Source organism: Poecilia mexicana, unplaced genomic scaffold (genome assembly GCF_051168715.1).
Source record: "Poecilia mexicana isolate PSO_F unplaced genomic scaffold, ASM5116871v1 scaffold_22, whole genome shotgun sequence".
Lineage (NCBI taxonomy): Eukaryota > Metazoa > Chordata > Actinopteri > Cyprinodontiformes > Poeciliidae > Poecilia > Poecilia mexicana.
The window spans coordinates 21,666,679-21,694,391 of NW_028263391.1; the positions used below are offsets into that span (position 1 = coordinate 21,666,679).

Here is a 27,713-nt window from a genome sequence, read left to right on the forward strand (position 1 = left end):
CTTTTGATGTCTCACAATCATATAACTGGACAGAAATCTCTTGAAATTACCTTCACAATATGGCGAAGAGGTCTACGTACGATCTGGACTCTTACGCCGCGTGTACGTCTCTTTTACGTGTTTGAGTGATTATCCAATGAAATCTCTAGAACGTTTGATTAACAGCCGTGACGTCCAATTAAATTCTCCCTGCGATTTAAAACAGTGTTTGGACGACACAGTTAGCAGTGGTAGCTAGTTTAACTTTATAAATCATCGTAAATACATATTGACCAGGTGATATTATCTACCAGGTAAGACTCGTTTGTTAATGTTATTTGATTTGTGTTGTCGTTTTTTAGTGCTAACATGTCAGGAGAACACTTTAGGTGCGCAGAAGCAACCATGGAGGTTATTACTGTCTCAGGAAACTGTCGTTATTAAAGGAAAAATAACGATCTAAAACCGATCTCTGTTCAGCGCTGACTGGACAAGGATGGTTGATAACTTCGACGGTCAGGAGGTTCAAACCAGCGGGGAGTTGTGGTCGCAGATTTGCTCCAGCCTTCCGGAGGTCCAGGCTCCGGAGACCAGCCCGGAGTTCACGGACTCCTTCCACCCAGTAGCCCACCATGAAGTCCAGGCTGGTGCACAAGTGAATGGGACCAGTTCTCCCAGTGCTCAGTGGAAACCCATGGAGGACTCCGAGTCTTACTTAGCCAGTTTAGGTATTTCTCTTCTGCTCTTTATGTGAAAGAAATGCACTCTCGAATACAAACACTGTGTAGATTATGAGTTAAATGCTGAGTTTCTATTACAAAAAAACAAAAAAAAAAAAAGCTAATTTCAGACATTTTCCTGATGTTCCCATGAAATGTTAAACAAAATATTGTTGATTTTTTTTTCATGGTTAGAATAAACTGCTTGTTTTAGTCTTAGTTACTGTATAAAATAATAATTCATAACAGAGAATACATGGAAATACAATCTAAATTATATCCAAATTATAATTATTATCTAAACCATTGTACTGGTTTTTACAGCGTTAAAGTATTTACTTCTCAGATTTTTCCTTGTTTTAGTGCTTTGCCAAACTGAAGTGTTTCAGAAGACCAAGGAATGTTTAATATTTGGCAAAAAAATAAATAAATTCAAAAAGCAGTTTACAGTTGAAGAGTTTGAGTCTTAAAAGGAAACCAGACATCTAAACCAATATGATTCTTTGAGGAAAATATAATTGTCCCCCTCATTAAGCTATAAATTAACCATAAATAAGCTTTTTTTATTTTAGAAAGTTGAGTCCTCATTACTGTTAGATCTGTAGAATTAAGAAATTACTTAAATACAACTTATCTGGCAGCATGAAGTAGGTCAGTAATAAATAATAAATGAGGAGATAATACTAATTATTTTTAACAGATTTATTTACAGTTTTATTTCCTTGTGTATTTATTTGTTTGTTTTGGCAGGACCAGTCCTCCATATACTGTGATTAAACGGACTCCCAAAGTCTTACCATCGTCTTTGTAACTCCAGACTAACATGTTTCTCATTTCTTTAGATTAGTGCTTCTTGTTTTCTCTTTGATAACAATTTTATCCTGTCAGCAGTATTACTGGTAAATGCTGCAGTAAATTAAAAATTAAAAGCTATAAATGTCTAAATGGAAAATAAAATATTTCCATAATTTTAAGGTTTTATTAAAAAGGTTGTTGTGTGCTATTTTGTCAATGAAACGTTTTCATTTTGTTTTAAATTACTAAATATTCTTCTGCATCAATGCTGATCAAAATGGAATAATAATTATAATAATTTAAGACTTGTACATTTTGTTTCTATTTTATCACAGAAAACCGTTTGAGAAAGATAAAGGGTCAGTCCAGTGACGTGACCTCCAGAGACATCCTGCGCTCGTTGTCTCAAGCTAAGAAGGAATGCTGGGATCGATTTCTGCATGATGCCCAGACCTCAGAGCTCTTCCAAAGCGACGACATGGATGAGAGGTAGGACCATCCAAATCTGTTAGTTTTTATTTACTTATTCATGTGTGTGTGACTCAGTCAGTAACCGTTAGGCCTTGGCTGCTCCTCTCAGTGCTCTGGAGCATTTCAAGAGGTGGTTGATCCCAGAGAAGGTGGCCATCAGCGCGGAGGAGCTGGAGTATCTCCTGAGGCCGACCCAGAGTACAGAACCAACCGGATCGGTTTGCACGCCACACGAAGAGGAGACGGCGGGAGAACAGAACGAAGAGGAGGGCAATAGCAGCTCCCCAGAGAAATAAATGTGTAAATATTCTGAATGGAAGTATTAATCAGCCAAGTATTCTGTAAAAATAATTTCCAATTTACCTTCCAGTGGCGATGTCGGGTTCATCTGCCAGTTCTCCTGTTTTTGTCTTAAATGTCCATCTTTTTCCACAAAATGACGTGTAAAAATATCCTTGTTCTCATGTGTTTCTCAGATTTGCTTAAATAGGAAAACCACAATAGTTGGAAATACAAAAAGCTGTAAATATTGCAATAAAATACAAACCACATTCTGTTTTTTTAATCTCATTTCCACAAATCAATATGACTTTTAGAAACCTATACATCATTTTATGTTTCCTTTCATTTTGAGCATAATTTTACTCATGTTTAAATAAAAAATGTTGTGACTGTTACTTTGCTTCTTACATGCAGTTGAAAATGAGAGAAATTTGATTTAATGTTTTAATTATTCAAAAGGAAAAAAAGCTGTAGCCTGTTCCCCGTAGGGGGCGCCACAGCAGATCAGCTGCCTCCAGATTAGCTTCTCCTGACTTCTGGCTGTTGACTTTAACCAAAAAACATTTGGAAAAGATTCACGGATACTGAACTGTATTTCAAATGTGAAATATTGTTTAACAAGACAGGGTTTTCTAAAAAACAGTGAAAACACTTTGAGTTTGACAATTTTCTAGAAAAAACTCAAGCATTTTGAAATTAATAAAAGAATTAAAAACAGAATTCTGAATTTGAAAAGTTGAACATTTGTTAGAAAAAAATCTTTTTAGATAAATTTCAGAAAATTTCAAGAAAAATCAAGGACATTTCTGAGTTTCAAAAGTTGGAAAATTTTGACTTGAAACTCAGACATTTCCTTATTTTTTCTATTTCTTGGTAGAAATGAATTCTATAATCTATATTTAATAAGTTATTTCTGTATTTTCTTCCAGTTTTTAAAAAAAATAGTGACATTTAAATCATTTTTTCATAATTCGGCACTGTTCACTCTCCATAATTTTCTTCCGTTTTAATTGTAATATCTGTTCAACCTTCTAGGTTGTAAATATCTGTGTACCCAAACATGTTAGGTTTTTTCATATCTCTCTGCTTCCACTGTTATGTTTTAGTTAAAACATTTAGAGGAGGATAAACCACTAGACTTCAATGTGGTTCATTAAATATCTGTTTGATTTTTAGATTACACTTACTTTTAGCTTATTTAAAATCAAATTATAAGTCTGGTTAATTTATTGGAAAGTGGCACAGAAGTACACTTGAGTATTAAGAGACAAGAAATCCCATTTCTTCATGTAATTTCTATCATAAACATGAGTGGTTCATAAATTATCTTTTAATTAAAAGTAAGACTCGACTTATATTTGAGCAACAATCTGCAGAGACTGGTTCTGTGTATTAGCTATAAATCTAAACAAAAAGCAGCAAAAAAATCATCAACACTGAGATTTATGCTAACATTAGCAACTTTATTAGCTCTACTGGCAGATTGCTTCACTTGTAACAAAACATTTTTCCTATAAATTAAATAATCTACAACCAGTTAAATAATCTACAACCAGGATGTTTTTTTTTAATTTTATACAAAATTCACATTTTGAATAAAATTTTTTCTTTTTACTTTGATTTGGATTTCTATTTCTTATAAAAACAGCTCAGGTGCATAAAAGTGTTTGGAAAATGAGCGGTTTCAAAAACCTCTGGAATATAACGTAACACATCAGCCAAGCCTAGCCCGTTACCTAGCAACCCCAGCCGTGCCTAGCCTGTTTCCTAGCAACCCCAGCCGAGTCCAGCCCATTACCTAGCAACATGTGTAACCCATAGACATATTCTAACCTGTCCAAGCAATCATAAAACCTTTCAGGGATTATTGGTCTAAAACAAGCACCAATATCTTGCTGAAAAGTTACTTTTAATTTAGTTTTTTCTTATTTAAAATGTACTAATACATTATCACTAGTAACTAAACAAAAACACTTGGTAAGATTTTGCTTTTAAGGTGTAAACAAAACAGTCAGGTTATATATATATATATATATATATATATATATATATATATATAAAGGAATGTGTAAATGTTTGTAGACTGAAAACATTTTCCTTATTTTTTGGGCAACTGTTAAAGAAAAGTAGAAAGGATTGAGTATATTCTTATCAATAACACAATCTAGGTAATTCTTTATTTGAAAACACTTTCTGCATTCAGCCAGGTTTAAATGATGTAAATAAATACAGATTTTGGTCATTTTTAGTGTATACATGAAGGATAAATGTGGTCATATCAACCATAAAATTAAAGGGAAAGCAGGAAGTTTGGTTCTGACTATTTTTCTTTGAACGTTTCTCCTTCATGACCAAATAGTCCAGGAACGTCCCCTGCATTTGTCATCCTTTTCTGCATCATTGTGCAGGTAACGTGATGTAACATCAAGCAACACAAATTTCTCAAAGCTTTTCAGAGGCTGGGCATGTGGCTCCCACCTGTAGTTAGAATAAATTCAGATTCAGGAACCCGAAGTCTGTTTTCACATCTCTCTTTGCAGTTTCCTAAAGCTCCAAACCTTCCAGACACTTGTGCATCATAAATGCTGTCACACAGCGGGTTAAAAGAAATCCTGCCCAGAATGTCGCCTCATTATCTCGACACCAAGACGCAGTGAAGGAGGAATCAGGATCTGCACGTGTTTCCCTAAGAGGGGTGATCCTGAGTGAGTAAAGATCTGGGAAAGAACAGATGCACTATGGGTAAAAACTGAAAAATGTGTCTGCAGCAAATAAAAAAATTAAATTTAAAGGGCCAGTATTATGCATTTTAAATGGACATAGTGCAATTTTATAGCACGATTAAGTAACTATGTTAACTTCAGTTTCTATATATCAAATATAACTTAAAAGAAATTTTACTTTGTAATTTAGCACCTTGAAATTCTCTGTCTCTTTAAGACATTCTGCTCTTTCTGAAACTCTACTTTCAGGAAATGATCATAACATTTTTCCTCTATTAACCCTGGAGCACGTTTTTACCAGCGTTTCACTGCGAAGCTGCTCCTATCATGAGCTCAACAGATGTGCAGTTCCACTGTTTGCTAATTGCTGCTGGCTAGTCTGAAGGAGTGGAAAAGTTGCAGAGGAGAGCTGCTCTGTGAGGCTGAAGCTTGTCAGCTTGGACACATCTTGAATATTTTCTATATTTTTGTTATAGAAAATTTATAAGATTAATCTCAGAATTTCAGTTCTTTTTCTGGACATTTTTCCACTTTTCAAGCTCAAAAAATTCCTTGCTTTTTCTAGAAATTTCTGAGTTTAATCTCTGAAATTTTCTTGTTTTTTCTAAAATATTTCTGAGCTTAATCGTAAAATTCAAAGTATTTTATCGACCAGACTTTCCACTTTTCAAGCTCTTAATTTTTTTTCTTGAAAATTTCTTAGATTAATCTAAAACTTTATGAGTTTTTGGTAAAAATGTTCTTTTTTATCCACAATGTCACTAATATGCTGTTGTATTGGCGAGAACCATTTTGGGACAAATCTGATAATATTCTGTGGGATGACATCCATTCCTGTTCAGAGTTGAACTGAACTGAATCAGCCAACATTTAAAATTCGCATCATAAAATTAATTTTACTTTAGTCAGATCAGATTGAAATGTGTATTGCTGAGTTTAAACCTCCTACACGTTGGAATATATATCACATAAATAAAGATCAGTGATAGAAAAATGAAGAGAAAAAGAAGAATCGATGCTCAAAGTTCACATATCAGCATTTTTTTCCAGTTTGTCCCAAATGCAACATATAAATTGTCCCTTTCAGCAAAATCAATTCATCCTGGGAAACTCCTGGCAACATGTTGTCATTAAAACAAAACCAGCAGCTTTGTTTTCAGTGTCTTCCAGGGTCCTGGTGTGAAAACCCCTGATCGTTCTGCTGTCCGTCTTCCAGAACATCTGAAATCTCCTGATCTGTTTGTCCTGATTTAATCCTTCACAGGAGGCGATTCATGCCAATAAAAAACACTTCTTTTTTCATCTATTATGGGAAGCCCTTCTTCATAATTATTTCAGTGAGAATAATTAATCAAAAACTGTTTTCACAGCGCCAACATGATGGATGGGCGATAACGACCTGGAAATTGGAATTTAGCTGGCATCCATTTTTTAATCAAACGTACCATCCGTACCTGTGAGGCGCTCATAAAGAACTCCTTTATGTATTCGTCATAATCTTATTCACGGTTTCGTTTCTGCATTACTACAGACGAGGCCCATTTACTCAGATTACATGTGTAAGAACTCAAAGTACTTTACCTCAAGAAACTAAGATTATAAAATGAATTCAAAGACATCAGTAATATTTTTCATGTTCTTTCTAGAAAACTAACATTTCTATTTTTGGTCTTTTTCAATATTATATTTATTATTATATACCTTAAATGTCTAAGTTATTTAATTACTGAGAATTTTTCTCAAGACAAACTGTCATCTCAGCTTTTTTCTTATTTTACTTTTGAATTATATTTATATGAATTGCTTTAATTTTGTCACACTACAAAAATACAAAATCTTACCAAGTATTTTTTAGTTTTTGCAAATATCTAAGAACACTTAAAATAAAACAAAATTAACTTACAAGCAACTTTTAACAAGATACATTAGCTTGTTTTATGTCAATTTATTTAGTTTATTAATGCCAATGCAGATTACTTTACTAATAAGGTAAAACTGTTAAGTGAAATAATCTCCCTGAGGAACAAGCACCTTTTCATTTATTAACTAATTATCAGTTTGAAACAAGCTCTGATATCTTGCTGAACAGTTAAAGTTAATTTTGTCTTATTTTAAGTGAACTAAGATATTTGAACTAGAAACTAAGACCAAAAATTCTTGGTAAGATTTAGTATTTTTGCAGTGTGACTGAAATCAAAATTTTGTAGCTGCCATGTTTAAAACTCTGCTTTGATTCATGAAAATCCAAACAAAAAGAAAACACAAACAAATGACTAAAAACTGCAGTTAAATATAAAATAACCTGAGCTCACTTTCTCTGGTTTTGCTGGAGATTTATTTGGTGTCACCTGTCAGAGTTTAAGTGGGTCTGTGACCTGAACAGGACCTCACAGATATATTTCATCTGAATCCATAAATGCCATTTCTGCTTCAGCTGCTGGTCGTTTATCATCAGCAGGTGATGAAGATAAAAGATAATAAATCCTGCTGGTGTTGATCAGCTGATTGGGATTTCAAGGCATTCACAAGCACTGCTTGTTTAAAGCAGCGCCAATAAATAAAGCCAGTAATATTAGTGTAAGTACGTTCTGGAGCCAAAATGAAAACAGCAACCCAGTAGAGATAAAACAGTTTTATTGATAATAAATCTGAACATGTGTATGAGCTTCATGGGGGTGACTTTCAGGTCAGACTCTCCAAAAGAAACAAAGTGAGGAGTGACTGCTAAAGCAACCAGGAAGTGATGATCAGGTATGAATTAATGCGTTACCTGGCTCAGGTAGTTTCCTTTTCCTTCCCCTTCTGATGCTCAGACCTTGGTAGACTGGAATACTTAAAGTAAAAACAGTGAGATAGAGGAGACCGTCTGTTTAACGCAGGGGTGTCAAACTCCAGTCCTCGAGGGCCGGTGTCCTGCAGTTTTTAGATGTACCACAGGTACAAAACACTGGAATGAAATGGCTTAATTACCTCCTCCTTGTGTAGATCAGTTCACCAGAGTCCTGCTAATGACCTAATTATTCTATTCAGGTGTGGTGCAGCAGAGGCACATCTAAAAGTTGCAGGACACCGGCCCTCGAGGACTGGACTTTGACACCTGTGGTTTAACGGGATTGTTACACCCAAAGAACCGTAGAGAAGAAAACTTAAGTTCTGGAAACTAACTTTTTCCATTTTTACACTTCCACTTGGGTCTCAACTGATTTTAAACACACACACGGTTAATAATATTCATTCATTAAAACACAATACATTCTGTTTCTCTTCTTTTTTTTTTGTTCATTAATGTAATGTACCACACCATGTACTTTGATGCTAAATAAATTTCTATTAAAAAACCCCCACAAAAAACAAACAAACAAAAAACCAACTTCCAAAGCACTTAACCCCCTCCCCCCAACTACCCAGCCAGATATTATTTGGTGTCTGGAAAATGAGCCGTTTCAAAAACCTCCTGGTTGTTGAGTCACACTGTGCTGTTACCTAGCAACCCCAACCGGGCTCCTAGCAACCCAAGAGGAGCTGCAGCTCCTTTACAGTAGGCTAGCTAGTTTTTAATGACTTAACACGTAAAAAAACTTATTCACATGTGATTTTTATTACATTTCTTAACAATTGCAAAATTGTGGCTTTTTTTTTTAGGTATTAGAGGAATATTGACAAAGTTTTGCATACATTTGCAATGGCTAGAGAGAACAGGGAAATCCTGACAACTAGGGAATCTAAATGCTGATTTGTGTCTTTAACTGTCTCCATAGTGACATAATGATGTGATCAGAGTTGGGAAGTAACTCATTACATTGACTTGAGTAACGTTTTTGAAACAATTGAGTATTTTTACTACACTGAACTTTTTACTTTTACTATAGAGTAATTTAATTGTGAAGAATTGCTACTCTTACATGAGTAATGTCTGGATTCTCTATGCACTGAATGAAAAACAAACAGATTTCAATTAAAAATTCACCAGACTCACACACACACCTGTAGTTTGTATTAAAGTTTCAGAAATTCTCTATTGAAAGAAATTGATTTGGAAACATTTCATTTGTCTGATTTTGGTCCTTAAAATACAAAACTGTTCACTTTACATTTTGATCCATCCGATTATGAAATTTCTAACTATTAAATGATTGATAATTTGATTTGTTGCTCAGTGTTTGAGTAGACTTTTTACCAAATACTATTTACTCTTACTTTAATAACTTTTTGGATGGCTACCTTTTACATTTACTTGAGTAAAAATATGTTGAAGTAGTACTACTTTTACTTGAGTACAATTTTTAGGAACTCTACCCACCTCTGGGTGTAACTGAAGTTTGATACAGAGAATATCAACAAAGACAAGGATAATGTTCTTTGGAAATATGAGTCTGAAATGAAATTATTTTTCATGTTTGGCATAAACAAGGAAATCAACCTTATGCCAGACATAAATAATAAATCGGATTGGAAATCAAAATGCAAACAGATCTTGATAAATAAATGAATATTTAATAGCTGCATATTCAAAATTGATGAATAAGAGTCAATCCCCAGGAGGTCTGCCATGAGTCCCACCTGATTTCCTGCTTGGGAGAACCAACATTTTCTCAAAAAGAGCGCCATCATCTTAAAGTGAGCCACTTATACCTGCACACAATGGGTGGACACACGTGAGGTTGCCTTCCCTGCATGTGGCAACGCTCCATTTGGACAATAAAAAGGTAGAACCCAGAAACGACTGCTGTGGCCGTGGTCACATGTTAGACCTGAGGCTTGCCGCTGACAGTCACACTCTGAGGAGGCTGCAGCAATAAAACATTATATTCTGCACAAGGAACTCATCACACAGGAGAGGGAATCGGCCACTTGGCTTTCTTGGAGGATTTGTCTGCTCAGCAGTCTAATAACTCCACAGAAAAGACTCCCAGTAACCTCAGGTGAACCAGGTGAAAAAACTCCTGCAGACAGAAACAGGTGGAAAAATCCTCAGTAAATCCAACAACAGCGTCAGGAAAGAACCCAACGTTTTATTGTCAGAAACTGACAAATATTTAAACTTTATGCTGCTTATCACAACCTGGTTGTAAGGTTTTTCTGTCTAGTTCAAATATATTAGAACAATTCAAATAAACTAACTTACAAGTAACCTTTCAGTGACTTACAGTTTTTTGTAAGTAAATAAGTCCTCAATATTGATGAAAAAGTTCTGGTTCCCCTGGTGGATTATTTCACTTATAATGTGGGAAAAATATTGTGTTTTAAGTGAAATAATCTGTCAATAGAACTAGTACTTTTTAAAATAATAGGTAATTATTTATTTAAAACCAACTGCTGAGTCTTAGTTTTGTCTTATTTCAAGTATACTGAGATTAAATTTTAAATTTTAGAAATTAGACATTCTAGTGCAACCATCTTATTTCACTTCAAATAAATAAAAAAACTAACTTACCAGTAATCTTTCAGTGAGTTATATGAGCTTTTCTAAAGTAAATAATTAATTAATATTGATTTTTTTTAAAAAGTATTAGTTTCACTGGTGGATTATTTCATTTATAATTTAGGAGAAATGTCTTGTTATAAGTGAAATAATCTGCAAGTGGAACTTGAAGTTTTTTGGTCACTGAAACATCTTAAAACTGAAATGACCTGAAAATGAATCACTGAAATTGATTTTGGTTCAACAGAATAATTTAAAATAAACGAATGAAGTTATTTCAGTGACCAGAATGAGTTTTTCAGTCATTAACAACTTTGTCCATGCGTGTATTTTAACACAATCTTGATGAGATCATAAATATTCTGGGAGAAAATTATGGAAAAATAAGATTATTCTGGCTCTAATAATCATTTGCTCTACATGAACAGAGCTGACTAGTAATGAATTCTGGGTTGTTTTTGACAGTCAGTGTCACGCTGACTTTAAAGACCCAAACAATAAAGGTCATGATTCCCAAGTCATTATTATGAAAGTTTAATGTGTTTCCAGCTACTGAGGCGTCCAGTTTGTCTCCTCATGTTTCAATCAGCTCTTCTCTTCAGCAAACAAGTGTTTTTTTTTTTTTTGTACCTCACTGCAGGAGATGTGACGCAATTCGTTCACGATTCCAGGAAGTCAAGATCTGGTGATTCCGCCAACAGAGACGTGAAAAATTTATTTTTCTCTGGAAAAATTTTACTTCTTTTTCTCGGATTTAAATGTTTTAGATCAGGGACGTCAAATTTTTTTCATTTTGGGCCACATCAAAATCATTAATGTGTTCAAAGGATCTGCCAGAATGCATAGATAAAACATAAAACTGCTAAAATATTAATAAAAAGCTGTACTTTTTAAAATTAGCTAATATTGAACATCTTTTCATGGGATTTAATGATTGTTTTTATGATTTTTTGCAATCAAAATCGAAGATGTAGTGTCGCTAATTTAGGTTTTCAGGGAATTTTGTAATATTTGCACTTATATATGACATTAAATGTGACTTTCATTATTTGAGGTATAGAAGTGACAAATACCGCCACCTACAGGTGGGAGTTAACATCACTTAAACTCAATGATTTGACCAATTTTGAGAAGACTTTGCATAATTATGCATTATTTGAGTTTGGGTAAAAAAATTGGCTGATGTATGAAATGTGGCATCTGGAGTCTAGAGGGCCACATAAGAAGATACGGCGGGCCAGATTTGGCCCACAGGCCTCAACTTTGACACGTTTTAGATCATCAGATGCATGATAACCTCAGTATTAAATGTCATGCCAATTTTCTTTTAGTTGTAGTTGCATTTAGGCCTCTTGTTTTTTGTTTTAGTCGACTGAAATAGCTGTGAATTTCAGTGACTACAATGTATATATATAATACAGAAAGATGCTTATTTGCACATGCTCTTATGCTTCCTTAAAAAGGTTAGGATAGGTCTGGGCTATATGGGACATGTTCATTTAATTTTTTGCAGAACATCACTCTTAAATAATGAGATTTTATTCTGGTCAGTTCTGCCTATTCTGAGCTGTTTCAGGGCATCTTGGCACTTTAAATCTAAATAAGCTGCTGCTGGCCACACCCAAAAGTGTAAAACTCAATGTTTACACCAACACATTAAAATGGCTGCAAGGAGATGCGTATGAACACGTTTCCTCTAGTCCTTACCACCCCCAGTCACAAGGCGCTCTAGAAAGATGGCATCAGACTATCAAGGCCAATATGCGCAAATATTATCATGAGACAGACAAAAGCTGGGATGAAAGACTTCCTTTTCTGCCGTTTGCAGCCCGAGAAGCTAAACAGGAGTCTTTAGGTTTTAGCCCTGCTGAACTGGTTTTTGGGTATGGTGCAAGAGGACCACTGAAGGTTCTGAAAGAACAACTCCTGTCTGCTGAGACGCAGCCACAATCCAATGTTCTTGAGTTTGTCACAGTGTCGGGAATGTCTTTATCATGCTTATCGTACATGACATCTTCATCATCCTGGACTGATCATGTTAACACTTTGAAAACTGTGTTTGCTAGTCTAGCTCAAGCCTCACTCACCTTGAATCTGGCAAAATGTGAGTTTGCCAAAGCAGTGGTGACCAACCTTGGAAAGGAAGTGGGCCTTGACCTGACGTGATCCTGTTTGAGAAGCTGACTGTTTGTGGGGACTGAACTGATCTTGCAGGGAGCATCTTGGTGAATAATTGTCTAAGAAGTGTTTCTGTTCACAGTGGAAGCTGGTAGGGGTTCTCTGCCATTTTTGTCGCAAACTGTTTTCTCTTGTTTTTTGGTTAGCAAGGGAGTTTAGGTTTTGTATTTTCTTTTAGTTCTGCTTTAGAAAGTGGTTGTTTTATTTTATAATTATAAGGGGGTGTTTTGTTTATTATTTTGGCCTTGGAGACCCTGAAGCATAAAGCTTCCCTGTTTTTTTTGTCTCCTGTAGTTGTTTTATCAGAATTGTAAAATAAATTATGTTCCGTTACTGACATCAAATATTCGGATTGACTGACTTTTATGTTAAGCCCAGTGCCAGCATTTACTTTAGGGGTTTTGGGATGGGGTTGTAACAGCGTAATTATACAACCGTACATCTTTGAAAAGCATTAGTAGAGCCTTCTGTACAATCAACAAGAATGCAGCAAGTGGTTTCTGGTTGGAAAGTCAACAACAAAAACACTTGTCTTTTCCAGCAGCCATTGTGCAGTGCATAGAGCAATAAAACCAGCTGACCAAACATACTGGAGCTCAGCTTGGGTTGCTAGGTGACAAACTAGGCTTCTGAGGTTGCTAAGCAACGGCACAGTGCCAGTTGAATGTGACTTAACAATTGGGAGGTTTTTGAAACGACTCGTTTTCCAGACACCACAAAAACATCAACTTATTGCCAAGCACTTGGACTGTTTTAAGAAGCAGTAAAAACTATAAAGCAAGAAAAAAAAAACTGCAAAATGAGAATTTTGCATAATTTGTCCCCTTTAAACTAAATAATTAGGTCATTACCATGCAGCTAGTACCTCATACATCTTTAAAAAATATTTCATCATACCTAAATAAAAAAGTACATGTATGTATTCTTAGTTTTTGAACTTTATTTAGATTTGAATGTTTAATTATCCAATACAAGTATTAAAAAAGCAACCGCTGGAGGAAATTTGTGATGTAATTTTAACAATGTTGTATAAGGCATGTCTAACAGTACTGGGTAATATGGAGGAATTAAAGAAAATTCAGTGTGACCACAGCTAATCTCTGATACACCGACTGGATCATCTGGAGGTAATTACCGTCCTTTTTAAATTAAGAGATTTCTATCTGAATATCAGACTTCCTCAAGAACATTTACAACAGACTCTTTTTTTCCCCCCCATCATAGTGGAGGTGACTCACGCACAATCACATACTGAGTGGTCTGTGTGTGTGTGTGTGCGTGTGTGTGTGTGTGTGTGTGTGTGTGTGTGTGTGTGTGTGTGTGTGTGAAGCCCACTGACAAAGAGAGAGAGCGAGCTCACATCTTTATTTCAAAGCACAGAGGAGGAAATTCTGCACAACGGCAGGACTCCCTGCAAGATAGAAGACACTAACAGGTGCCGAGCCTCCGGACTAACAGGTACTTTTTCCTCTAATATGAACTTCACTGACAAAACATAGTCAAATACTTTCAGTATGTTGCATTAAACAGAAGAATAGTTGACATAGAACAAGTCTAAAGTCAGAATAGCATTGTTTTATGTTGCAGCTTTAAAGCAAGATGGTATAAATATTAATTTTAAGTTTTGATTGGGATTATTTTGGGAATAATTTGGTAGTTTGAGACAGAATAAAGACATGCAGTAGCCAAGCTCATTATGATGCACTTATTTCTGCGCTACAGTGCGTTGAACACGTAATGAGGCGTTGCCTCTTTTTGCATTGCTGCTACCTGGGCTTCAGCATCTCAGATGGGATTTCTTCTGATTGTGTGCTTGATGCCTGCTACTTGTTCTCTTTTCAATCACAAAACTGACACAAAGAGAGACAGATTGTTCTGTATCCACCTCCAGTAAAAGTGTGAGTCTTGCTGCTGTTTAATCTTTTTCTGATCTGGAAGATTGAATTATATTTAATTATTTAGTGTTTTTAATCTTTTTTTTTTTAACAAAAGCCGCAAATCAAGTCCTCCTTCTTGACTTTTTTGTTTAATATCTGATGATGTTGAACCTTTGCAACTACGTCATTCAGTCATTCTAGCCGCCATGATGGTCGTCGGAAATGAAGATCGGGAGTATTGAACTGAACGACTTAAGTTGTTTTCCCAAGTTGTTTTTGCCAGTTTATTAATGGCTTTTACTTGTTCAAGTCAAACAAATTTGACTCTGAGCGTAACAAACCTGGTTGGGGCTCATAGACGGCGGTATTTACAGAAGTAGGAAGCAGCTAGCTTAGAAACCGACCCGTACCTCCTCCCTCCTGATGTGATCAAATTACCGACTTTGCCTGAATTCACACCACATTATTTTTGTCACTATGTCATAAACTGCGGTTCCCTTTACACCGGAGCAGCATTAAAAACGTACAGAAGACGAGATGCTAACCAGCTAACCAGTATGTAGCTAACCATACATGCTAGGCTACATGACGGTGCGGCACCGTTTCCATGGTTACTGATAGTCAGACGCTACCTCCGCCATAATGCAATATTTCATATCTTTCTAATAATACTTACTTATAAAGTATATGAACGTTACTCTTACCTTGTAAAAAGTGTTCGCTGCAAGTCCGCGGTTACACCGAGTCATTATGGCTGACGGCTGCTGCCCATCGCTCCTCGTTAAAAGTTATACAATAAAATGACAGGTTTGGTTTGTATCCGTGTCTGTTTGACCGCGAAGTATCCTGTGACCACTTTTTACTGCGAAATCAGCTCAATAAAAGCGATATTAGGCCACCACATATGCGTTTTTTCGACAGGCTTTACAGGAACGCACAGGTTGTTTTGAGGTCCGTCATGGCGGAGCGGGCCGAGTTTCGATGCAAATGACGTCACGTGTAAAGGCTAAATGAGTATTTAATTTCATGTAAAGATGTTTGAGGATATGTTCAGCGTGGTTCACGTGTGCTGAACACATCATCTGGTCTTCTCATGAATACCCGATGCATCAGATTTAGAGAGGCTCAGAGAATAAAAGCTGAAAACTAAGAAGTGTTGGGTTTGTTGACGGGGACAAAAAGCCTCGCTGAAGGTTCTTTAATGAGCTTGATAGAGAGCTCTGAAGTGGCCGCTGATTATTCTCCTCTAATGTGACTCATCTCATCAAGCCAAGGGTGTCCAAACTTCACAAGCCAAAAAAATTTTTTTTTAATAAACTGAAATCATAAAGTTTGATAGAAATGTTCAACCATAAAGTTAACATGAAATATTTTAATTGAACACAAAGGCTTCAGTATTTTTGGTCTAGTTTCTTGTGTAAGTATCTTAAAACACTTGAAATATGACATAAACTTACAAGTAACTTTTTTCAGCAAGATATAGGAGCTTCTTTGAAGTAAATAATTTAACATTGATTTTAAAAAATACTCATTTCACTAAAATTGGAAACGTGATACAACCTAATTGTGGAACTAGAACATTTTCATCAATATTAAGAAATTATTGACAAGTGCCTGTGTCTTGCTAAAAGGTTACTTGTAAGTTTTTGTCTTATTTCAAGTGTATTAAGAAATGCTCACTTAAAACTATACCAAAAATACTCATTCTGATTTTGTGTTTTTGAATCTTGGGGTTGCAGCGGTCCATTTTTTTCACTTCCAATGCCGATACTGATATCAATATCTAAGGTTTATTATCGGCTGGTGTCTATCCAATACAGGAAAACAGTTTTGAATTGACTGAAAACTTTTCTTTAAAAAAAAATTAAAATAAAAAGAGATAAATGTACTGAATTAGAAACAGTGCAGCATACTTAAATAAACCAATAACTTCCCAATCTTGGTCAGATATGTAAAAGAAAAACATTTTAATTTGTTCAGTCAGTTCATTTTGGAGTATAAAAATAAAACTGACAAAATTAAACTGCTACAAACCTTTCAAATAGTTCAGAATAGTTAAATTATGAATTGTAAATGTAAAATAAATAATAAAACATGATGTTGCTCAGAATCCAAAGCATATGGACCGGAAACATCATCACTGATACCCTATCTAGAATATTTTTCAGTATCGGGACGATACAGATGTAAATAATCGGATCGGTGGAATGAGTCTCAGTTTCTTTTTGAATGTCGACCTAATCATCTCCGTCTTCGTTTCTGCAGACATGGACTGGGAGAAAGCGATGAATTTCTCCAGAGTGAACTCTTCGACCCCGGCCTCTGACTCTTCATCCTCCTTTTCTTCATCCTCCTGCTGTAACTCCTCCCACCTCCTCTTCCACCCCTCTCTGTTTCCGGTCCCCACATTTTCCGGCTTCGACCTACTGTTCAGCCTGAAGCTCTTCTTCATCCCGCTCTACTCTGTCGTGGTTCTGATCGCCTGCTCCGGGAACCTCCTCCTCCTCTTTCTCATCTGGTACAACAAAAAGAGACACAACACCACTAACTTCCTCATCAGTAACTTGGCGCTAGTCGACCTGGTGATGTGCGTCTTCTGCGTCCCTTTGACGGCCTCCTACGCCTTCGACAGGCGCGGTTGGGTGTTCGGGTACCACATGTGTCACTTTGTGACCATGATGCAGTCCACCGCCGTTTACGCAGCGGTTCTGTCCCTCATGGCCATCGCGGTGGATCGTTATATCGTTGTAGCGTATCCCATTCGCAAGAGAGTGGGATGCCAGTTCTGCTGCTGCCTGGTGATGCTGATCTGGTTGTCCTCTTTGGCGCTCTCCACCCCGACTGCGCTTCACACGGTCTACCTGGACCTGCACGCTGCGGGCCTGGACATGGCGGTCTGCGAGGAGTTTTGGGATGGACAGGAACAAGGCAGACTCATTTACTCCTGTTTCATCCTCTTCTTTTCCTACTTTGTCCCGCTGGCTGCTGTGTCCATTTCCTACTGTGCTATATCCTGCCACCTGAAGCGGAGGACCACGTCCAGTTTGACAGCATGTCCCGAGCTGAGGTGCGCACGGGCCGCCTGGAGTAGACGGCGGAGGAAGACCTTCTGTCTGCTGCTGGTTTCTGTTCTCTGCTTTGCCTTCTCCTGGCTCCCCTTGCAGGTAAACATGAATACAGGCTGTCTGCATATCCTTAAAAAGTTTTAAAAAGCCTTAAAGGTGACCTATCATGATTCCTTGAATAGGTTGAGAAGGTTGTAATAGGTGTCTAGAAAACATGTTCATTACATTTTTTTGCACAAAATCATTCTTGGGTAATGACATTTTGGTCTGGTCAGTTCAGACTGAGATATTTTAGGGCCTCCGTCACTTTACATCCAAATTAACTTCTGCTGGCCCCCAACTCAACATTTACACTCGCTCCTGAAAATGACTGCAAACAAATGCACAAATATACAGCAGTACATCTTTGAAAAGCAGAAGTGGAGTCTCCTGCACAAGAATGCAGAAAGTGGTTTCTGGATGGTAAGTCAACAACAAAACACTTGTCTTTTCCAGCAGCCATTGTACAGCGCATACAGTGGTAAAACAAGCTGACCAAATGAGCTGGAGCTCTGCTTCAGCTGCTAGGTGACGGGCTAGGCTAAGCCAGGGTTGCTAGGTGATGGCGTGACTCAACATTCAGGAGGCTTTTGAAATTGCACATTTTCCAGGAACCAGAAAACTTAAACTTTTTGCCATAAAACAGTTGTGAGTGTGTGTGTTTTTAAGCATCTGGGCTGTTTTTAAAAGCTGCTCAGACCCAAATGGAAGTACAAAACCGTGTAAACTTTGAATTTTTCATAATATATTCCCTTCAAATTAATGTATCTTAAATTACGGCCTTAAAAATCTCTTAACTTAATTAAAAAAATGTAAGTTGCCCTGAAATACTTTAATCAGAGGCCTTACATATTTTCTTTGAATGACTTATCTCTCAGGCAAAAGCTTGAGTTGTGCGCAAAAACCTTGTTTGCGTTCTGCGACTTTAGGCGGCTGAGGCTGCAGCTGCTAATATACCCTTGTTAGCTAGGTAGGTTTTGCATCTGTCATTGGTAAGCAAGCAAATTTATCATCAGTTTACTGGATGTTTGATTTTGCTTCTGGCTCTCTTCTGTTGCCAACCAATGAAAAGCGAGATGCATTCTGTTCAAATAGGCTCGGTATTATAGTGGTTGATAGTATTAATATGCAGTTTTCTTCTGCAGGTTTCTGTTATGATACCTGTCTTAAGTTTCATTCACAGCGGTCTTTAAAAGTCTTAAATTTGAGTTGCCAAAATCTGCAGATACCCTGGAATGAAGCATCACGCTTACTGACATTCTGAGTAGAAAAGGGGAATCTCTTGAGAGTTAGGAAATCAGATTAAAGCCCATTTTATGCCTGAACCTGCAGTCCTGGAGCCAATCAAACCAGATTCCATCCATTTATTTTCTTTGCTGCTTATTGTTGAAGGGTCTCAAGGGGAGCTGGTGCCTATTTCCAGCAATAAATGAACAAGAGGAAAAGTAAATGCTGGACTGGTTGGTATTCCACACTAAAAATAATCATGCACACACACACTAAGGGTAATTCAGAGACCAGTGTGGCTTGGATCACTGGTGGAAGCAATTTGAACATGAAGAAGAAACACGTCTAAAGAACTAGTTCCACTGGGAGATTATTTCACTTAAAGCATTTTTCCACCAATGGAACTAGTATCTTTTCCTCAATATTAAGGAATTATTTACCTAAAATAAGCTCTCATATCTTGCTGAAAAGTTACTTATAAGTTAGTTTTGTCTTATTTCAAATGTACTACAAACTAGACTAAAAACATTAAGAAGTTATTATTATTATTTTCTGATCTATAAGAAGAAGAAAATGTTTAGGTTATTTGTGGATGCCATGAATCATAAAACATCAGTCATGCACATCCAAAAGCCACGTAGCAGCGCACATAAGAAGCACCGTCAACGGGCCTGAAAGCTCTAAAAATGGACCATCGCTTTAAAAAAATTTAGTTTTATTAGTCATGGCTTTCATTGCAATGTCTGCACATACAGATCTTGTAATGAGAAAACATGGAGAAAAATAGCAAGTCAGCAGTTATATAACACTTTGAGCTGCACTCTGCTGTTTCTTTGACACAGCTTAAACAATGACAAATTGCAGCTACAAAACTGTAGAAACTGTTAATCTTTACCACATTCAGTCACTTTTATTGATGCAGAGTCAATACGCAATGGTAAGAAACCCATTTACAAATTTTTAACTGGTATTATGGAATCATATTATCCAAAATAATCCAAATATATGAACAGACTCAAATTAACTTATATTAGGCATGTGGCGATGGGGAAGATTATTGATTTCCTGTGTGAAGTTCGGTCCTGTCATCCAAATTTATTGCATATTAATCAAGTTAAAGATCTGCGGGTTGTGTTGGCTAACAAGGACATGAGCCCACCTTCCACTTTACAGGTTTAATGAATTTACTGAAGAGTGCTTGGTGCCAGAGGCCACAACAAATCTTCCTGCAAAGTGGAGAACTAACAACGGTCCGACGAGAAACCAATGATGTAATGGATGATCTATAAGGCAAAAGCCAGAGACGGAAATCAAAGTGATCAACAAATTAGGTCAAATTGAAACCCACTTGAAGTGGGTTCAAAGTGTTTAAACCCACCTTTGGGAAGCAGCCAATCAGAGACTGTTGTGATTTCACCCGATAGTCTGAACTTGATTCAACTGGGAATCAAAATTGCAACATTTGTTGCATTTTTAGCTGCTGCCATTCACTTTCACACTGCAGTCAAATGAACCAAAACCTGTTCCCCTCCTCACCTCCGGGGGCGCTGCACCAAGACAAGAACCACTACAGGAAACAACACGTAGATCTCTAAAGAAGATACTGAGAGCAACTTCCTTCTTCACAAAACGTTAGAAATTCTGCATTGTGAATGCTGTAAGCTGAATATTTTTAGTGGAAATTGCAGAAGTTGACTGCAGAAGACTTTCAGAAATGTGAGAGAATAAAGTAAAAACCTGCAAAATACAAACAAAATTCCAGTCAGAAAGCATTAGAAATGTATGCAGAACGCCGTTTACAAAGCTAAACTGTAAGGTCATAGTTTATAAGTTAGATGAGATAAAAACAAAAACTAGCTGAAATACTAAAGATAACCTGTCATCTGCAGAAACGCAAAAATTAATACTGGATGTTTGAAACTGCTAAAAAAAAAATGCTTTGAGCGATAAATAGAATATAAGCTAAATGGACTAAACTTTATATACATGCAGGATTGCATCACAGCCTGTGAAGGAGGTTTGTGTAGCACTGTTTAGTTTACTAAGGGACTGGATGACACATAAAACCAGAAGACTTAGGAATGACCCCTGGAGCTGAAGTAATTAAAAGAAAAAAATGCAAAAGAATAACTGCTTTCAATACCAGGTATTTTGAAGAAAAAAAATTAAGTGGACATCACAAAAACACAAATGGAACCCAAAAAATAAATACAATCACACAGTACTGCAGCAAATCGTCCGGATGAAGGTGCATAAACTGTGCAACAACAGCCCTAAATTTCCCCATTGATTGTCGCAGGTCAGCACAGGGACCAACTGGCAATATTTGAAAGGTCCAGGGGTTTGTAAGTCCAGCTATGTGAGGGGAAAATATCCAAGCCCAGTTTGTTGTCAACGGAGAAGAGATGAATAGTGGTTTGTGTGTCTGTATGGTGAGGTGGAGGTGCAGACCATCACAGCCTCCTACCAGACCAGTAGAGGAACCTTCAGGTCCGCTGCCTCCCAGTCAGAAACTCGCCATCCTTGAACCCTAAAAGGGTCACCTGCATTAAAATAAACAGGACCAGTAAATTACCAGACTGCAAGTTAGCTAGACACTTTTCAATGATCAGGTACATAAATCAAATGCAATTATGTCAACAAATCTGTATGTCTTAGGACAAAAATAGAGATATCTCATCTAACTCATATTAAAATCATATTGAGTTTAATAAGTTAAAAAGGTAATAATTTGCTGCAGACGCCAGCCAACAATTAGCAGAGGCTACAAAAACCACCATGCTAAACAACAAACATTTTGTTCACCAGTTCCATTCGCAGTTCTGTGCAAGACAAACTTCGTGGCTCCAAGCTCACTTGTTGTTCAGATCTAAATAATATTTTAAAAGAGCATAACAAACAAAGCGATTAATTAGTTGTTTGGAAGCACAAACCTGTAGCAGCTAACCTCCCCCTCACAGCTGACATCACTTCTGCTCCATGACTGGCCGTCATTCTGACCAATGATGCTGCATCTGGAGCAGCAGAGGCGGGTGAAAGGGCAGATTTTACCCTGGGCTACAGTAGGAAATGATGACATTATGGTTTGAAGGAGCGGTTGGAGCTAGCGTTACATTTAGCTCTCACATTGTAAAATTCAGCTTCTATTTAAGCGGAACTCACACAAGGGGGATACGTCACAGGCATCAGGTAAAATATGTTACACCAGTTAATTTGAGAAGTAAATAAATAGCCAACCACTCAATATGAAATTTAGTTGAGTTTTAGTAACCAAAAATCCCTCAAAAATAAGGTTAGGTTAGATTTAATTCACTCAGTTCATGTCAGTATAGAAACCCAAATGGTTAAATGTACAAATATTCCCGTTTCTTTTTAATGCGAATATTGTCCACAAAAGAGTTCCATATCCTGGAAGAATTTCTCCATTTTAATCCAAAGTCCCAATTCAAAATGAAAAATCCAAAGCGGAATAATTTTACAATGAAATAACAGCAACTGTTATACAAATCAGATGATACATTTACTCTTCCATGTATTTATCCAGGAAAAAAACAAACAAACATAGTGGTTATGTTACAACGTTCCAGTGGTTTGTTTGGTTTTTCTGAAGACTGTTCGTACTGCAAGCAAAACCTTAAATCTGGAAAACCTGAAATAAACAGAAGTATTTGGAGGATATGACCACATTTTATAGTTTAAATGGTGTTAAAATCTGGAAGTACACTGAATTAGTTAGCTGTGAACATTTTTTAGCATAATTTTTCAGAATTATGGGATGTTTCATTCATTTCAATGGGTCTCAATATGATTGTAAAAAGTTGAATATTTCATAAACTGTAGATGATGTCAATACCAAAAGACATAGACATAACGTCCTGAGTCAGCAGAATATGGTGAAAGTTGAATGGTTGATGTAGCATGAAGTGTACAGAAGTAGCTAAGTAGCAAAACAACAGATTTTATCAGTTGTAGGATTTCTATTTTGTCTTTGGTAAAAGATGTCCACCCATTTCTCGCACAGGTTATAAACTTGTTTTAATTGCATTTACCCAGAATGCCTTGCACTCTAGCCCACCTCCTGATTCTGGAGCCATCTTTGGTCTGCTTGCCGCTAACATGTGCATTCACACCGCAGCAGGTTTCACTTCAACCAAATCAAAACTAAGGTTTCACTTATTTGCTGGGCATTAGAGTTTGATGGCACATTCACACTTCCCCAAACAAACCAGACACAAACTATGTCCTTGTTCTGCATATTTGAAATGTTTCAGTGCATTTCATTCACCCAATGAAAGAAACTTTGCATGCAGATCTTGGAGTATTGAACCTCCAAGGTCAAAAACAGACCGGGTCATGCTACAAGAGGTTGATTTGCTTTCTATATTGGACTGCATATTTCTGAAATATTACAGTTTCTTGCCTTTCAATAACACGTCTTATTTTCCAGGTGGTGAACCTGATCCGTGACCTGGACACAGACTTCTCCATACTGGGGAAAAATTACATTAACGTCATCCAGGTGTCTGCTCACCTGCTCGCCATGAGCTCGGCGTGCTACAACCCCTTCATTTACGCTTCACTGCACAATAAATTCCTGTCCTACCTCTGTCTGAACCCCCTGACTCGCAGGAGAGGAACAGAGAAGCACGGAGGTCAGGGGTCAAGCGTGCTGACGACGTCTCACAGGATGCCGCGCCTCAACACCTTCACCACCGTGGCGGATTTACCTGCCGTTGTCCTAAATGACCTCGTGCCAAAAGAAAACTACATCTGAGCCGCGATGTTTTTGTCTCAAAATGTGTAATAAAGATTTTCACATCAGCTTTACAAACATCACTAAAAGCAGGTGAGATGGAGGGTGTGAACTTTTACTAACGGTGACACAAATGAATCTAAAGCACACTTTAAATACAAAACATTAAGATTGTCACATTCCTCTTTGTACAAATAAATCAGTAGAAAAATAATCTTATCACTTTGAAAATGTAGCTATTTTAGGAATGATGTAAATGCTGAACAGTTTAGTTATGCTGCTGTTTGCTGTAAGTTTCCTTATCTTGTAAAATGGTTTTTCAGCCTTTAGTTGGCCATCGCTCTTGGTGCACATTTTAATGTTTATGTGATGTGGAAAAGTATTTTCAGATCATTAAACAAACTTTAATATAAGACAGAAATAACCTGAGCAAACCTTTTATTTATGGAAATAATAAAAACCTTGTTAAATCTACACTTGACTGTGTTTTTTATTTCAGAAGTCACACTTGGTTATTGCCTAATAGATCCTGTCTGACTATATGACCTCTATGGGAGGGGTCAAAGGTCAAAACCACGGATGACCCAAACATTTTACTCAATTAGCAAAACTTCAACATATTTTTAGTCAAGTAAACAAGTGGCAGTCAAAAAAATATTCAAGAGTAAAACAATATTTGGTAAAAAGGTTACTTGAGCACAGAGTAACTGATCGTTGTATTTTAAAATAATGTCACCAGATGGACAAAAATACAAAGTTATGAGCAGATTTGTGTATATTGAAAATGAAAATAATTCGATAAAATAAAATTTGGATTGTGGAAATTAAAGAAAATAGTAGATTTTTTTGCAGCACAGACTGAATGAATGAATTCATGTCAGACTTCAGAACAATCGATTGAGCTGCAGATGTGACATTTGTCGGACAGTGCGTGTGTAAACTTTTTAGCGTGTTTAAAATGTCAGCTGAGATGAGGACAGAATGTGGCACTCAAATTATGTCTTCTATAATTATAAAGCAATGAATGAACTTGATAAGTATAGTTTGTAGTGTCACTTGTGTTTTTTGAAGTAAATACTAGTTATACAAACCAAAATGCATACAAAATTACTGCAATTTGTGTTCTAGTGCCATCAAACTGTAGTTCTGCTTTGAGCTTTGTTCAAACTTCACTGTTGAGTCACAGCCTGAAACAAAACAACACAAGTTTCTCAACTTATTATTTTCTTACATTAAACTAGCAGCCAAACAAGCCGTTTGACTGCAAAGTTTCTCTGTTTGTCCGACCTTAGATGTGAAGCTGCCTTGACCCGAGACATTTGAGATTTGTTGAGCTAACAAGCTGGAGTGAGTTTCTCTCAAAGAGAGAAAAACTTTTTCTTCTATCGGCTGCTGCCTTTAACGAGTCATCTGCTGTTTGTGTCTCTTAAAATCAAACTTGTTTTCAGTGGTTATTGACTCTTTGTTGTTTTCTATTTAATAATTTAAGTGCTTTTCAAAACGTCTTATTCTGCTTTTAATGTTAAATACTTTGCAAGGCAGGGATCTCTTAAAGGTGACAAATTAGAACTAAATGTTCTATAACGAACATGTTCATTACATTTTATGAACAACATCATTCTTAGATAAAGAAGTGTCATTCTGGTCGGTTCTGTCTATTTTGATGATTGACTGGGCAACCATCAAAATCAGCCACAGTAGAATCGTCGTCTTGCAATCGGAAGGTTGTAGGTCCGATTCCAGCTTCCTCCTGCCACATGTCAATGTGTCACACTTAACCCCAAAGTGCCAACCGATCTGCGTATCAGTATATAAATGTGTGAGCGTTTGTGAGTGCAAAAGGGTGAATGTGACTTTAGTGTAAAGTGCTTTGAGTGGTCAAAATGACTGGAAAAGCACTATATACTGTAAGTGCAGTCCATTTGAGCTCCTTCAAGAACACAAAACCAACTGACCAAATTCCCTAGAATTCTGCTTTGGTTGCTAGGTGACGGGCTGGGCTTCCCTGTGGTTGCTAGGTGACGGGCTGGGCTTCCCTGTGGTTGCTAGGTGACGGGCAGTGCTTGTGGATTTGTGACCTTACATTCAGAAGGTTTTTGAAACATGTCATTTTTCTGACACTAAAACATACAAACTTATTCTCTAAAAACATCTGGTTGGCTTTTTAAGCATTTGGACTGTTTTGAGAAGTGGTTGAGGCCCAAAAGGAAGTACAAAAATGAGAGAAATGTGAATTTTGCATAATATGTTCCCTTTAGAGAACAATAAAGCAATGTCAAAGTCAAATAATGTATCTAGTTAGCTGTGTATTATCATACTTAACGTTATCTCTTCTGTACAGGGGCCATAATGATGGGCAGTTATACTGGGTGCTGGCCCCTGTTGACTTCTATGTAGAACCACCCATGGAAAAGTGTACACAAAAACTAAATCCAAAGAAGGTGATCATCCATCCATCATGTAAGATGATGGATCATAATGTAAGATGATGGATCCTCCATCCATCATCTCAGAGGATTTTGTGGTGGCTGTTTTCAGCAGCCATTAGGCAAGAGGCTGGGTACAAACTGTACAGGTTGCCATGATAGCATGATAGCACAGACACACACTGAATAAACAACTATGCACACACTCATACACATCTCTGACCAATTTAGAGAGGCCAATTACCCTAATAGTTATGTTTTGGGACTGTGAGAAGAAGCCACATGCACACGAAGAAACAACTTACCTGCCTCAGAAAAACTGCTTATCCACCGTCACCCGTTGGCAAGCTAACTAGCTTTAGCATTGTAATGAAGGTTTTTATTACTTAGTTTGGTGCACTTAAAATGCAGATTGAATATTTTAAATGAAATAATTACAATGCAAACAGATTGAAGTATTTTATTGTTAGTTTGTGGGAGGTTTTAGGGAGCTTCTACTCAGATGTTAAAACAAATAAAATATAAGCATTATATGACCATATCTTGCTGAAAAGTTTCTTGTAAATTTGTCTTCTTCAAGTGTACTGAGATATTTGCACTATAAACTAGGACAAAAGTACTTGCAAATATTTTATGTTTTTACAGATTTTTCAGAAATTTCTAAATGAGAAAAATCTGAAGAATTTGGAAGAAACTCCTTTAAAAATGATCATATTGAAAAACATCAAATTGTGTGGGGTAATAGTTTGTCCTGATTAGACTTAGAAGATAATTTTGAAGGAATTTAGATGAGATGTAAATGTAAGAAGCCAAATCTGATGTTTTTGTTCATTTTAATCTCATCCTTTTCCTTACACCTCTTTTTGAATGAACATCTGTGTCTCATCACAGATGTTTGATTCATTTGTGGTGGAGCAGCAGTTAAGTCCCTGCTATGATGCTGAATGGGTGTGACTTTGTGCTTTCTTCCATTCACCCAGCAACTTTCAATAATGGGGATTTATTATCCTTAAGAGAAAACAAGGTGTCTGTGCGCTGTTGGCCCTTCAAGCATCACACAACAGGTGCACACTAAACCCAAAGAGCTAAGCAACATCACGTCTGTCAATTATTTGTAAAATCTATAACCCAGCAGGTGGTTAATCAAACATCCTGTCATAATTTGGAGCAGTTGTTATGGAGCTGTAGCGCTCTACTGCTTCTTCCCTCCAGAACGGAGGATTAAATCCTCAACTGATCTTTTTTGCCCCCAATTGTGATGGAAATTGTATGGATTTAACCAGAATGTTGGAGAATTTCAGGTAAATCCTCATTGAGTAGGAAGAAGAACTCAAGAGAAGACAATTGCACCCAAAAAATAGTATGCATGCGTTTATCATGATTTAAAGTGAGCATAACATTCAGTTTTTAGGTTCATATCCTTGAGATTAGTTTAATTTATGTTTTTATATGTAATTTTTAAGGGAAACCTGAATTACATCTTTTCTCATGTTGTTTCATCATGAAAAGAATTGTCTTTTTTACAATTCCAAGTAAACATTTAAACACTAAAATGGTAAAGTATCTATTATGATTTCAGAATAGACATTCACAATAATAATAAATCAAGGCAAAAATCAGCATTTAAAAACCAGTCACTGCTTAAAAATATAATTTTAAAAAAGATATTTACACCAGAACTGATGTCATGAATTTTGACACCTGCAGAAAATTTAGAAAACAAAACAAAACATAAAAAAAAAACCTTCTTAAATCCT

General features: G+C 36.6%; 2 protein-coding genes across 2 annotated transcripts; both read left to right on the plus strand.

The window, feature by feature from the left end:
• The first annotated feature begins 154 nt into the window (after positions 1 to 154).
• On the plus strand, positions 155 to 2,515 carry ccdc32 (coiled-coil domain containing 32). Its single transcript, XM_014987862.2, has 4 exons — positions 155 to 293; positions 460 to 707; positions 1,829 to 1,982; positions 2,074 to 2,515. The coding sequence occupies exons 2-4, from the start codon at positions 476 to 478 to the stop codon at positions 2,258 to 2,260; spliced, it is 573 nt and encodes a 190-aa protein (XP_014843348.2). The 5' UTR covers positions 155 to 293; positions 460 to 475; the 3' UTR covers positions 2,261 to 2,515.
• A 14,142-nt stretch (positions 2,516 to 16,657) lies between these two features.
• Positions 16,658 to 24,002, plus strand: prlh2r (prolactin releasing hormone 2 receptor). The gene is made up of 2 exons (XM_014987857.2): positions 16,658 to 17,610; positions 23,225 to 24,002. Exons 1-2 carry the CDS (start codon positions 16,714 to 16,716, stop codon positions 23,549 to 23,551), a joined length of 1,224 nt encoding a protein of 407 aa, XP_014843343.2. The 5' UTR covers positions 16,658 to 16,713; the 3' UTR covers positions 23,552 to 24,002.
• The last annotated feature ends 3,711 nt before the right edge of the window (positions 24,003 to 27,713 follow it).

What these genes read in the sequence shown, in the direction of transcription:
- ccdc32 (XM_014987862.2), top strand. Translation starts at nt 476, where the DNA reads ATGGTTGATAACTTCGACGGTCAGGAGGTTCAAACCAGCGGGGAGTTG. An exon ending in GTCTTACTTAGCCAGTTTAG is followed by an intron (nt 708 to 1,828) that starts GTATTTCTCTTC and finishes ATTTTATCACAG; the next exon opens with AAAACCGTTTGAGAAAGATA. An exon ending in AGCGACGACATGGATGAGAG is followed by an intron (nt 1,983 to 2,073) that starts GTAGGACCATCC and finishes TGCTCCTCTCAG; the next exon opens with TGCTCTGGAGCATTTCAAGA.
- prlh2r (XM_014987857.2), top strand. Translation starts at nt 16,714, where the DNA reads ATGGACTGGGAGAAAGCGATGAATTTCTCCAGAGTGAACTCTTCGACC. An exon ending in TCTCCTGGCTCCCCTTGCAG is followed by an intron (nt 17,611 to 23,224) that starts GTAAACATGAAT and finishes CTTATTTTCCAG; the next exon opens with GTGGTGAACCTGATCCGTGA.